Here is a 13,780-nt window from a genome sequence, read left to right on the forward strand (position 1 = left end):
TTGTGCCACGCCCCTAGCCCCTCGCCTGCAGGCTGGGAAGAAGCCAAGTAGCAAAGATGTAGTGAAACACAGGAGCGGGATGCCCCGAGAGCCATTCTCTGCCGCAGATTTGGCATTAGCTTCAGAAATGAAGCAGGGGGATAAACTGAGGCCATGGAGGAGGGAGGTGAGCAGAGAATCCGGGGCCGTTTTGTCGGCGGGAGTTGTAGTTTTCGGTGTCTGAGAGTCTCCGCTGGATAGGCTTAGTGGCTAGTGGCTGTGAACTACATCTCCCGACGTGCCTTGCGGGTTGTCGTCGGTCCGCCTCTGGGGAGCTCTGCATTGTGGGATATTGAGTCTAAAATGTGGCAAGCTCAGCAATGTCCAAAGCGAGGTGCTGGACTCGGACTCGGTTTCCCTGCGGCCCCGGGAGGCTCGCGGGCCATTGGCTGAGTGGGGCGGATCTGGTCGCGCTCCTCCCCGCCCCCAGTGACACAATAGCAGCTCCCACCAAGATGGCGGCGGCGACGGCGGACCCGGGAGCAGGGAGCCCGCAGGCTGGGGACTCCTCCAGCGGGGGGGCTGGGGGCGGGCTGCCGTCCCCCGGGGATCAGGAGCTGAGCCGGCGCCTGCAGCGCCTGTACCCCGCGGTCAACCAGCACGAGACGCCATTGCCGCGTTCCTGGAGCCCCAAGGACAAGTACAACTACATCGGCCTCTCTCAGGGCAACCTCCGTGTCCACTACAAAGGTATCGACCCGTCTGGCCGCTGGGGGGACAAGTCCAGAGCGTCTGCTATGTTGTTTGGCCCCATTCCATCGCGTCCCTTGCCTTGTCTGAGTTTTCCGGTTTAGGCCTTAGCCCCCCTGTGAAGTGTTTAGAGTGGTGGAGCTGACCAGGCCGAGGGTTGACTGCCTTGCTTTGCCCTTCCCTGAGACACCCAATGGTCAGGAGAACTCCAACAGGTGTCCAAACTCTGTGCTGAGCTAACCCTTCTACTGTAGAGCCCCTCTGGGCTGGCTCTTTACCTCTGCTTAGTTTCAGGGATGTCTGCAAAAAGAGGTGATAACATCTTCCCACCATTAGTAAGACGTGAATGGACTGTCCTGCCTCCTAGTCATCCTATACTGGGCTGGGGTCGTGTGCTAAAGTTGTTGTTGAGAGTGTTATCCATGTTTGCCTCCCCCTTTCCCTGATCTCTCAGGTGGGCTGCCTGGGTTCTGAGGAGTCTGCCAGGAATGCTCAGTATCTTTTGCAAGCCCCCACTTTGCCTATACCCTGTTTTGTGATTATGAAGGGCAGTGGCTCAGGGAGGGCTATCTCAAGAGGAGGTGAGCCAGATGGGGGAGTTCTATGTGTTTACTCAGTTGTCCATTTATTCCTTGAGCTATAAGTGCTTAACCAAGGGAGGATGAAGTTGCCATGGAGCGGAGAAGAAAGAGGTTTCCATTTGCATTTACTTCTGCCGAAATTTGTTTCTTGTCCTTTCCCATTAGGTCATGGCAAAAATCACAAAGATGCAGCCTCAGTTCGAGCCACTCACCCCATACCCGCTGCCTGTGGTATTTATTACTTTGAGGTGAAGATCATCAGCAAAGGAAGAGATGGGTAAGCCCCTTTTTACTACCCTCTTTTCCCCACTCCCACACTGAGCTGTTCCCTGTGGTGAGAGTTTGAGGCTGCCTGTGATTGATATAACTCCTCTTTAAGGAGGGATATAGCTTGGTCTAAGCATTGGGCCTTGATAGAAAGTAGACACATTGTGGATAAATCAGGGACCCTTTTTTTTTTTAGTGATGTAAACAAATACTTCACAGATCAGAAACACAGATAACAGGTTTACATTATTAATTCAGTGTACAGAATGGGATTTCCCCTACTAGCCTGTGCTGTTCAAGACTTCCCCTTTTTTATACTCAAGGTCCTTTTTATGGCATTTAGTCATATAGAGTCTCTAGTAGGCTTCAAAGGGATAGTAGAATCTTTGCAGCATTCATCAAAGCTCTAGTGGCCACTGTCATCTCGGTAAACAACATAACATGGTCAGAATCAAGTGACCTTGTTGCTTATAAACTTGTTTTTCAGTCCAGGGACTTGAACACCAGTCTGACCAGCTTTTAGAAGGTCCTTATTAAAGTCAGCATAAGGGCAACGCCCTTCTTGAGGGTTATGTAAACAGACACTAAACATCAGAGTGAACATTTTTCACTCTCTTTTCCTTTTTTCTTCCAGTCATCCCTTTTTTCCAGTGATTGCAACAAAGGATGTGTTTAAGATATGAAATACCATGACTGTAACTGCTTTGGCAAAAGCTTTCTTCATTATATTTTAGGTATGGTATGAAAAGTTTGGCCATACTCAGTTCTTCTTTGATCTGAGTGTGTGTTTTTTAAGAATTTTGAGGAGTTTTTCTCTCCTAGGGACTGCTCCTCTTACAGTGTATGCAAAATACCTGATAAAGGGGTTGAACTTGGAGCAGAACTGCCAGAATCAGAAACTTCCCTGCCTTCTTTGTGTTGTTTTAACTCCTTTGCCTGGTAGGGCTCTGTGGGCTTGAGTACATCTTGTTTCTTCATCTGTACTGACAGCTGCTAGGGCCAACATCTAAGCTGCCATTAACCCTAGAATGTGATGAGTCTGAACTTCTTTTTTTTGTGTGTATGTGTGCTGGTCCCAGGGCTTGAACTCAGGTCATGGCTCTGTCCTGAGTTTTGTTTTGTTTTGTTTTTCTTTGTTGGTCATGGGACTTGAACTTTGCCTGGGCACTACCCCAGAGCTTTTTTTGTTGTTGTTGTTGGTCATGGGGCTTGAACTCAGAGCCTGGAGCTGTCCTTGAGTTCTTTTGCTCAAGGATAGGGATCTACCATTTTGAGCCACAGTGCCACTTAATGGCTTTTGTGTGTGTGCTTAATTGGAGATTAGAGTCTCACAGACTTTCCTGCCATGGCTGGCTATGAACCGCGATTCTCAGGTCTCAGCCTCCTGAGTAGCTAGGAACCAGTGCCCAGCACCTGAGCACTTTTGTCCAAGGCTAGTGCTCTACCACTTTGAGTCACAGGGCCACTTCCAGTTTTCTGGTGATTAATTGAAGATAAGAGTCTCATGGGCTTGCCCAGGCTGGCTTTGAATAGCAATCCTCAGATCTCCACCTCTTGAGTAGCTAGGATTACAGGTGTGAGCCTTTGTGCCTGGCTTATGATTCTGAAATTCTAATTGTGGAAAGCTGTTATATCTTTTACTTTCATCCCTATATAGTTCCTTTACAGACAGGATACATATTTAAGTTTCAGATAGGACTTTAAAGACTTAATAGTCCCTTTCTATGATATGATAGAAGAATATAATTTACTTGAGCTAGTGTAAATGAGAATGACTTCTTAAGGGCTAGGAAGGTGGCTCAGTGGTAGAGCGCTTGCCGTGCATGCATGAGGCCCTGGGTTCGATTCCTTGGCACTACATAAACAGAAAAAGCTGGAAATGGTGCTATGGCTCAAGTGGTAGGGTGCTAGCTTTGTGCTGAAGAGCTGAGGGACAGTGCCCAGGCCCAGAGCTCAAGCCCCATGACTGACAAAGTACAAAAAAACAAAAACAAAAAACCCCAAACACTCTATAATAGTTAGAAAGTTGGCCCAGATGTTGGTGCTCGAATCTCATATTGGTAAGAAAGCTGAGGGGCATTTCTTAAATGAGTAGGGAAGAAAATGGAGGTTTTCGTTATAAGTCTATATATATATATATATCAGCTGAGCTATTTAGAGACAAGAACAACTTTTCACAAGAGGAGTGTTTAAGAGCTCTGTATTTCTTTAACTGGCTTTTAATATTTAAGTGGATCTATCTGTGTCATGTTAGGTTGTCTGTATGTCTACAATGGCCTGCTTCAGCTGACCAGATAGTGAGTGTATTAATGGTTCTTCATGGCCACTTTATGGAATCTCTGAAAGCCTTTTCATGGTTAACATGTAGCCAGATGTTGATATGGGTCAGGGGTGTTTTTGTTGTTGTTGTTGTTTTATTTGTGCTGGTCCTGGGGCTTGAATTCAAGGCTTGGGTGCTATCTCTGTGCTCTTTTTGTTCAAGGCTAGTGCTCTACCATTTGAATCACAGCTCTACTTCTGGCTTTCTTGGGTGATCAGTTGGAGATAGGGGTCTCATGGACATTTCTACCAGGCCTAGCTTCCAACCGTGAGCCTCATATCTCAGCCTCCTGAGTAGCTAGGATTATAGACATGAGCCACTGGCACCAACTCAAGGGTGGTTCCCCCCTCCCCCCTTTTCACTTCTGGCTTTTTCTGTTAATGTGTTACTGAAGAATCGAACCCAGGGTTTCGAGCATGCTAGGCAAGCACTCTATCACTAAGCTACATTCCCAGCCCTGTCAAGGGTGGTTTTGAGGAAGCCAAAAGCAGTTACAGGCATTGACTGACTTGTTTCCTCTTTCCTGCCAGTGTTAAAATATATTTCTGACCCCAGTTTTGTTGATGATCCAAAGATTAATTGGTTCTGTAGTTTTCCTGTGTTGTCTCATTTAGCCTTACAGCATCTCTAGAAAATGGTTGGAATAAATGATGATGTACCTGTTTCGTGGGAGTGGCCTGAGTCTCTGAGATATTTGGTGGCCTGCTCTGGCTTCAGGGCTTAAAATGTTCAGTGGAATAGCTTAACCTACCCTATGTTCTTGCTTGATCCCAGATATATGTGTATATGCTGCTATTACTTTTCTCCATTGTGGCTACTATTGTATTCTTTTTCTGGGTTAAAGAAGGAACATCTTAGGTTCTTATAGGATCATAGTGTTAGGGGATAGAGCAGAAAGGGGTTCAGTGGGACTAGAGTGGGACTAGAGAAGTATGACAGTTATGTGCTGGGCTTGATCAATATATTTATTCATTGAATTTAAAGGGTTTTTGTTGTTGTTGTTGGTCATGGGGCTTGAACTCTGGGCCTAGGCAGTGTCTCTCAGTTCTTCAGCTCAAGGCTAGAGCTTTATCACTTGAGCCATAGTTACACTTCTGCTTTTCTGAGTGGTTTATTGGAGATAAGAGTCTCAGACTTTCCTGCCCGAGTTGGCTTTGAACCGAGATCCTCAGATCTCAGTCTCCTGAGTAGCTGGGATTATAGGCATGAACCACTGGTGCCCAGCTGAATATGTAGTTTTTCTGTAGATTGGTATATATCACCTTTGTAGAAGGTATTTATGAATCCACTTTTAGTGTTGTAGTTCTCCAGAAATGCCCCTGTTCTCACAACATCTTTTGTAGAAGAACACACTAAGCTACTCTGATCAGAAAGGTTTTATTTCAAGAGTTTATAGAGTATTTAGTTGTCCTTTCTTTGTTCCAGGCTGTGTGCCAGGTGCAGGAAAACAGAAGTCAAGCCAGCATAGGCCAGCCTTGTCCTCAGGGAGCCTGTGGCCTACTCAGTAACTGAGAATGGACCGAAAGGCTCTTTACAAGAGGAGGCAAAGCCTGAGCTTGCTTATGAGGAATGAGTAGGAGTTTCTTAGCAGATGGAACCTGTGGACTTATCAGTCTGAGGGGTAATTAGCTTCATGTCAGGGTGTTGGGCTTTTGGGTCTCTGCCCACGTGTTTGGGAGAACTCTGAAGGAGGGGCCATGTTTGAGCTCAGAGCTTGGCACAGACTTACTGCCTTCAGCTGTTTTTTGCCAAGTCACCAGAGCTATGAACCTTGGGAACAGGTCTGGTGGGGTGAGATGTGTGATTACTGTCAGTGGTGCCAGAAGGTAAGGGGTGATCTTTCCAAGAAACCAAGCAGGCTCTGAAGCTGAGGGTCTTTAGAGTAAGAGCAGCTTCCTCAGTCAGAATTCATGGACCTGTGAGTGTCCTGGCTCTTAGTGATGACACATGAAGGGTGTGGTTGGCCCAGCTGACAGATGCTCCAGTGTGACCCTCAAAATAGACTGTAATATCATCCCAGTGGCGGAGGCCTCCTGACATGTGATGAGTGGCTCTACCCAAGAACAGCAAGCCTAGACTAGAGTATTGGATGGTGTGGGGAGGGGTGGGGATTGTTCTTTGCAGCTAAGCCCTGAGCAGGAATCTCTGGCCATAGCCAACCAGCTCTTATTTGCTCCTGCTGCTGATTTCCTTTGGTCAGGCAGCGATGCCACCTATCCATTCATACTATATATCAGAATCAACATACATTATTTCGTCTTAGGTTGGGCTCCAAGAACAGACTTGATGCTGGTCTAGAGAGAAGAGAGATAAGCCTTTACTGGTAACCTCATAGGGGATCTAGCAAGGATCAGCCTCTGGTTCCTTTGCAGGGTAGCCCATAGCATAGACTTCCTTCTATACCCCCCAAGTTTGGGGAAAACATCATAGAAGAATTAGTGATGCTGAATAGAAAGAGAGTGTTTGAGATGACAAAGTGAGAAACAAATGCTTTCAGGCAGAAGATGGTGTTAAACATCCTGTGAAGGCACAGCTGGTCATGGCGGCACACCTGTAGTTCTGACTGCTCAGAACAGGAGTATCAGGTAAATCCAAGATTTTTGGGCTAGCCTAGGAAACAGTGAGACCCTGTCTCAAAAATATAATAATAGCACAAGGCCCTGAATTAAATCCCCAGGTCCCCTATCCCCTGTTCCCCTCCCCCCCCCCCAAAAAAAAAAAAAAGATATGGCCACTAGGGCACAAGGTAGGCAGGGGCCAGATTGAAAACCTCTTGTGTACTGTGGCCAAGGTGTATGTACTTTGTCCTGAGGGCAGTTGGAGTATACAGAGGTTATGGCTTGGAAAAAAGAGACTCTGCTGGTCTGGTTTACCATTCCAGTGTGGGCCAGGAGCTTTAGGTCCTTAACCCCGGGCATAGTTCTCACAGCTGTTGTCTTTTCCTCTTTCTACCATACGGGAGATGCAGGGGAGGGATGCTGAAGACTGGTAGGCAGGGAAGCTTCTCAGGTAAAGTGACTCTGTTTGTGTTAGAGTTCAGTATAGTTTGGCGTTACCACCTTTAATCTGAAAGTAACACTGTCCCATGTTCAGGAGTTTTCCTTCTTATGAGTCAGGATCACCCAAAGTGATTTTCCATAGAGTTTCAAAGAATCATTAAGTTCATTAAGATATCACCAGCTGCCAGGCACCGATGGCTCATGCCTATAATCCTAGCTACTCTGGAAGCTGAGATCTGAGAATCGTAGTTCATAGTTAGCTTGAGTAGACAAATCCAGGACACTCTCTTCCTTTTGTTTTGGTTGGCCATGAGGCTTGAACTCTGGGCCTGGGCGCTGTCCATCAGCTCTCCAGCTCAAGGAGAGCACTCTACCCCTTGAGCCACATGGCCCCTTCCAGTTTTCTGCTCAGACTGACTTTGAACCACAATCCTCAGATCTCAGCCTCCTGAGTAGCTAGGATTATAGGCATGAGCCACTGGCGCCTGGCTCTCGGGCACTCTTATCTGTCCATTAGCAAAAAAAAAAAAAGATGGAAGTGGTGCTGTGGCTCAAAGTATAGAACACTAACCTTGAGCAAAAGACCTCAGGGACAGTACCCCAGACTGAGTTCAAGCCCTATGACCGACAAGGAAAAAAAAGATCTCATCTGCCATGGTCCTGGTCTGGCCTAGAGAGTTACTGAGCCCAGGCCCTTACAGTCTAGAGACAACCCATGTCAGTCTCAGTGTTGTGAAAAAAGTTCATTGCTTATCTGTGGATTGCTGAAGGCTTTGTCCTGGCTGCCTGTCCTGAGAGGTAGGTGCTGTCCTTGCCCAAGGCAGGTACGGGGGTGGTTGAGCCCTGTTCTCCCTGACTGCCCCCCCCAGAGCTAGTGGCTGCTGACCTTTGGGCTGCGTCTCTCCCCAGATGACACATTCATTGTGCTGCTTCTGGAGACATGCTAATTGGACTCCAGAGCCTCCTGGGTTGTGGTGTGGCTTACTTGTGTTGAAGATTAAAGCTCTGGTCTAGTTTTGATACCCTGGGGTGTGGTATTGGCTGAGAGAACTAGAACCTGCATGCTGTCCACTCTTTGGCGAGGTCTCCCTATTCCCTGTAGGGAATTCCAGTTGTGAGCCCAGAGTGGGAAGTATGGCTGATTTTCGATATCTGATACCTTCCTTGGTCAAAGATTGGCCTATAGAGAAATTTCTATGAGTTTTCTAAGAAATTTCTAGATGCTACCTCCCCACCCCCATTTGTTTCTTCATTTTCTGGAATATTTTTATTTTCCTTAGATAGGTCACTATGTAGGAGAGATTCCCTTTTGAAAAGGAAACCAGAGCTCACCAGGTTGGAGCACTGAGATGAACTTAGTAACCCCAAGTGGTAGGTACCATGTGCCATTTCTTTTTTTTCTCTCCTTCCCCTTCCCCTTTCTACTCTCCTTCCCCTTCCCTCCCCTTTCTCTTCCCCTTCCCCTCTTCTTTCCTTCCCCTTCTCCCTTCCCCTCTCCTCCCCAACCCCCACTATTGGGATTTAAAGTCAGGTCTTCAGCTTGCTACGCAAGTGCTGTAGCACTTGAGTCACATCTCCAGCTCATCACATGCCATTTTTATTTGGGGGCCACTGGATAAGAATAAAGGGCCCTGGAGGGGAACCATCACTAAGAGAAGGATAGATGGCTGCATCTAAAAGATATCTCTCTGAAATTTTCTTCAAAGTACACATGGAACATTTTTGTAGTTCTGGGGTTGGGGTCTTGTTAATGAAATATGAAGTGAATATGTTGCAAGCAATAAAGCTGGATGACTTGGCCATGGAGCAGAGTCCAGCCCCTCTGACACCTTGGACTGGGTAGGGATGTGGGAAAAGGCTGAGGTCATCGTGTGTGTGTGTGTGTGTGTGTGTGTGTGTGTGTGTGTGTGTGTGTGTGCGTGCGTGCGTGTGCACATGTGTGTGCACGCACGCGCGCGCACCCACACCCCCCACACCCAGTGTCAAGTACTAGCCTTCATTTCAGACCTAAATGTCAGTTAGTGTTTTTCCTGAATGGTCCCTTTGGACCATTTTGTAGCCACTGTCCCAGAGTCCTCTCTGTTTTAGAGGCTGTTGATTTCTTTTATCTGGGGCAAGTTCTGATAGGAATAAGATTGCCAGCCTGCTAAGCCATGCCTGAGGTGTTAGATGTCAAGATGAAGCTGTCAGATGTGATTCTAACAGCTCCTTGAGGTCTAGGGAAGGGGGCCATGGTGACAGACTCTTTCATCTTTCATCTTTCCCCACAGACCCTAAGAACCAAGACCCATCTCCACTCCATAACTGAGGACCTTGTCTCTCTTCTTTTCTCTCCTCGTTATCACTTCCTGTCAGAGCCCTGTGGGTCTCGAGACCTCCCATTGATGGAGGTTAAATTAAAAATATTCAGGTCTTATAGCCATTAACTCATTTGTCTCACGCAACCATTATTAAAAGTGCCTATGGGTTTGCTAACCCATAAAATCCACTTTCTCTCCAAGAAGAAATCGATAGAAAGTAAAAAGAGCAGGGCTTGTGTTCTTCATTCTTCTCATTTGCTCTGTGCTAGTCGAGAGGGACTTCTTATTTCTGGCCCTGACAAGAGGCCAGAATACAGAATACTCTGATGCTTTCCATTCAGCTCTGTGCCAAGGCCCTACTTGTGTTATCAGGAAAGCCAGAGGAGGCTCATGCTGGCATGCATATCCATAGGGGTGTGACTCTGCATATGTCCTAATTATCTATAACATAAAATATGCAATTACACACATTTTAAGTGTGCAGTTTAGTGATACACATTTGTGGTGTTATGTGACTATCACCCTGTCTACTTCCAAGATGGTTCCATCACTCCAAACAGAAACTCTACTCACTAAGCAGTAACTTTGTTTCCTCTTCCTCCTAGCCTTTTATTTTTCCCCATTCTGTCTTTATGTATTTGCTTATTCTAGATAGCTTCTGCAAATGGCCTCCTACAATGTGTCCTTTTGTATCTGATTTGTTTCATGTAGGAACATTTTCAAGGATGTGTGTGTGTGTGTGTGTGTTTGTGTGTGTGTGTGTGTGTCTATGTCTATAGCTAGTACTGAGGCTTAAACTTAGGGCCTGTACACTGTCCTTTAGCTTTTTTTTTTTGCTCACATCTGGTGCTCTACCACTTGAGCTAAAGTTCTGCTTCTGGTTTTTAGTGACTACTTGGAGATAAAGAGTCTTTTTTTTTTTTTTTCTTGGGTCTGGTTGTGGGGCCTGAACTCTGGGCCTGGGTGCTGTCCCTCAGCTCTTCAGCTCAAGGCTAGCACTCTACCACTTGAGCCACAGCGCCACTTCCGGCTTTTTTTTTTTCTGCTTATGTGGTGATGAGGAATCAAACCCAGGGCCTCAAACATGCAAGTCGAGCGCTCTACCACTGAGCCACCTTCCCAGCCCGAGATAAAGAGTCGTACAGACTTTTCTACCTGGGCTGATTTCCAATCAAAATCCTCAGATCTTAACCTCCTGAGTAGCTAAGATTATCCTGATGCTTCTTGATATACAACACCTTTAATTTGGATAAAGTATAATTTTTTGATCTTTTGTTTTCATGATTTTGAAATCCACTGAACTACTGAGGTAGCTCAGTAGTAGAACTGGAAAAACAGAAGGAATCCAATGCTGCATCCAAGATCATGAATCTTCTAGTAATTTTATACTATTATATTTAGTTCATTAATCCATTTTGTGAGTTTTTTGTTTAGTTTTAAGGTCCTAGGGATTGAAGCTAGCATCTCATGCATGCTAACGAAGTGCTGTTACACTGAAAGATACCTACATCTCCTTGACTTAATTTTATATATAATTATGACTTAATTTTATAATATGAGGTATCACTTTTACTATTTTGTGTGTAGAAATACATTTGTAGCATCGCTCTTTGTTGAAGAGACTGCTTTTTTTCTCCTTTGAGAAAAAAAGTTTGTGTGTGTGTGTGTGAGAGAGAGAGAGAGAGAGAGATGGGGGAGTACTGGGATTTGAACTCAAGGCCTTGTGCTTGTAAGGCACTCTACCTCTTCAGTCACAACCTATGCTTGGTCTTGGCACTTTCATTAAAGCAATTTGGGTTTGTTTCTTGCCTTTACTTTTCATTTCATTGTTCTATATGTCTGCCTTATGCCATTAACACACTGTTTTGATTACTGTAGTTTTGTAGTACTGAAATCATGAAGTGTGAGTCATCCAACCTTGTTCTGTTTCTTCAAAAATTTTCTAGCTCCTTGGGGACCCTTGTAAGTCCATATGATTTTGGCAGTTGACTTTTTCATCCTTATGGGGGGCGAAGAATATTAAGAGTTCAAATTTAGGGCTTTGATCTCTCACCCTGAGGTTTTGTTTTCAGCTGGTGCTCTGGCATTTGAGCTATACCTCCACTTCTGGCTTTTTTGGTGGTTAATTGGAAATAAAAGTTATTTAGATTTGTCTGCTCAGCTACACATCCTATCCTGAGTAGCAAGGATTATAGGTCTGACCCACTGGTGCCCAGTTGGATTAAAAAAAATTCCAGTACTGGGGCTTGAACTCAGGGCCTAGGTGATGTCCCTTAGGTTTTTTGCTTAAGGCTGGTATCTACTACTTGAATCACAGTTCCACTTACAACTTTTTAGTTGTTAATTTGGAGATAGAAACTCACAAACTTTCCTGTCTAGACTGGCTTTGAACTTTCATCCTCACATCTCAGCTTCCTGAGTAGCTAGGATTAGAGGGGTGAGCCACTGGTACTCAGTGACCTTTTCAATTTGTATGAGAAAGGTTGTTGGAATTTTGGTAGGAATTCCATTTTTTTCTTCTATAGATCAGTTTGGAGAGTTTTGACATTTTTTTCTTTCTTTACCCTTTCTTTTTCTTTTTGAGAACAGGGTCTTATATGTGGTGTAAGTTGGCTTAGATTCACACTCATAATCAGTTTCTTGGATTTTCTGAGTAGTTTATTGGAGATGAATCTTATAGACTTTCTTGCCCAAGCTAGCTTTGAACTGTGATCTCAGATCTCAGCCTCCTGAGTAGCTAGGATTGTAGGTTGTGAGCCACTGGTGCTTGGCTTTGGTAATTTTATTTGTTTATTTATTATTATTGTGGTCTGTGGTGGGGCTTGAACTCTGGGCTTGGGCACTGTCCCTGCGCTCTTCAGCTCAAGGTTAGTGCTCTATCGCTTGAGCCACAGCACCACTTCTGGTTTTCTAGTGGTTTATTGGAGATAAGAGTCTCACGGACTTTCCTGCCTGGCTGGCTTTGAACTGTGATCCTCAATTCTCAGCCTCCTGAGTAGCTAGGATTACAGGCGTGAGCCACTGACACCCAGATTATTTGTTTATTTTTAAAGAAAAATTTCTCCCTTCTCTCCCTCCCCATATTTATTTGTTTATTGAAACAGAGTCTTACTGTATAGCCCAGGCTGGCCTCAAGGTCACAATGCTCCTGTCTCAGCCCTCCAGTTACTGGGAAGATAGATATGTGCCTTGGTGACTTTGGTTTGCCTCACACTGGGTTTTCATTTGTGTATAGCACATTTACAATATATACTGTACACATATTGATGTTATTTTGCTAAGAAATGTTTTGCTAAGCTGGGCACCAGTGGCTCATGCCTGTAATCCTAGCTACTTAGGAGGCTGAGATCTGAGGATTATGGTTCAAAGCCAGCCCAGGCAGGAAAGTCCGTGAGACTGTGCTGTGGCTCAAGTGGTAGAAAGCTGGCCTTGAGCTGAAGAGTGTGGGGACAGCGCCCAGGCCCAGATTTTAAGCCCCATGACTGACAAAAAAAAAACGAAACAAAACAAAGACCCAGAAATGTTTTGCTAAGAATTGAAGGCTGTAGGTCAGAGCTAGGAAGAAGTACAGGAGCACTTTAGTCTAACATCTCATCTTCTGATGGGCAACCTGAGATGAGGGGTTGAAATCCAAGACCTATGGTCCTGAATTAGACTGGAGTGTACAAGACCAACTTTTCAGAATCAGGGGTAGTATCTCTGAGCGCTACTGTGAAGTATTTTCTGTCACTTTAATACTCATCAGGTGCCTTCCTTCCAGAAGTAGGAAGGAAGCACCAGAACTCCTAGCTCTCAGGACTGGTGGGAAGTGGCAAAGAAGTAGGCTCCTCCCTCTAGCCTTGTACATGTCTGGAAGGTATGAAAGACAGATGGCCCCAGTTTCTAAGGTCCTATTCTTCACTACCAGGCCTGTCTGGATCACAGCAGACCTGTGCAGAGTCTGTCACATGGCAACAGGGTTTCCTGAGGATATGCTGTGGTTGTGATTGGGAGCACGAGGTGCCAAGTGAGTCTGGGTCTTACTTGCACTGTTCAGCAGAGATTTTGACTGTTTCAGCTGCTGCTTCTACTGTAGCCTGTGCCCTTCTGTCCTGGCTCAGAGAGCTGGGTGTACTGAGGAGCTGACTGAAAGCAACGTTCTCCCACTGTGATCCTACCACTCAAATGTTGCCTCGGATGATCCAGAGAGTCTGATGGGCACAGTTGGCACTAACTTTTTTTCTCCTAGATGCATGATAAAGCTGTGAACTCAAATCCCAGTACCACCAAAAAAAAAAAAAAAAAACAACCCAAAAAGCTAAAGTGATTTTTCTGTGAAAGTAATTCAGGGCTGGATATAATGGTACACATCTGTAGACCTTGCACATGGGGGGCTGAGGCAGGAGGGTTGTGAATTGGAAGTCAGCCTGGGCTACATAGTAGGGTCCTGTCTCAAAACAAAACAAAAAACTCATGCAATTAGTGTTAATTATAGAAAACTAGAAGAAAAAGAATCCAAGTTGAGTGTCTCCATGTGACTTGAGGCTCAGCAGACCGCTGCTTATCTGGTAGAAGGGGCAGGTGTGTGCTGGGCAGCCTGTGCGT

General features: G+C 45.5%; 1 protein-coding gene across 1 annotated transcript in view; it reads left to right on the plus strand.

The window, feature by feature from the left end:
- The first annotated feature begins 470 nt into the window (after window positions 1-470).
- The window catches only part of Ranbp10 (RAN binding protein 10), a 52,873-nt gene continuing 39,563 nt past the window's right edge, over window positions 471-13,780 (plus strand). Inside the window, exons 1-2 of the mRNA XM_042700595.1 lie at window positions 471-729; window positions 1,476-1,587. Of these exons, the coding sequence (XP_042556529.1) occupies window positions 495-729; window positions 1,476-1,587 (347 nt within the window). The 5' untranslated portion in view covers window positions 471-494. The remainder of the gene's footprint in view (window positions 730-1,475; window positions 1,588-13,780) is intronic.

The sequence above is a fragment of the Dipodomys spectabilis genome, unplaced genomic scaffold, assembly GCF_019054845.1.
Source record: "Dipodomys spectabilis isolate Male_0828 unplaced genomic scaffold, ASM1905484v1 ptg000273l, whole genome shotgun sequence".
Lineage (NCBI taxonomy): Eukaryota > Metazoa > Chordata > Mammalia > Rodentia > Heteromyidae > Dipodomys > Dipodomys spectabilis.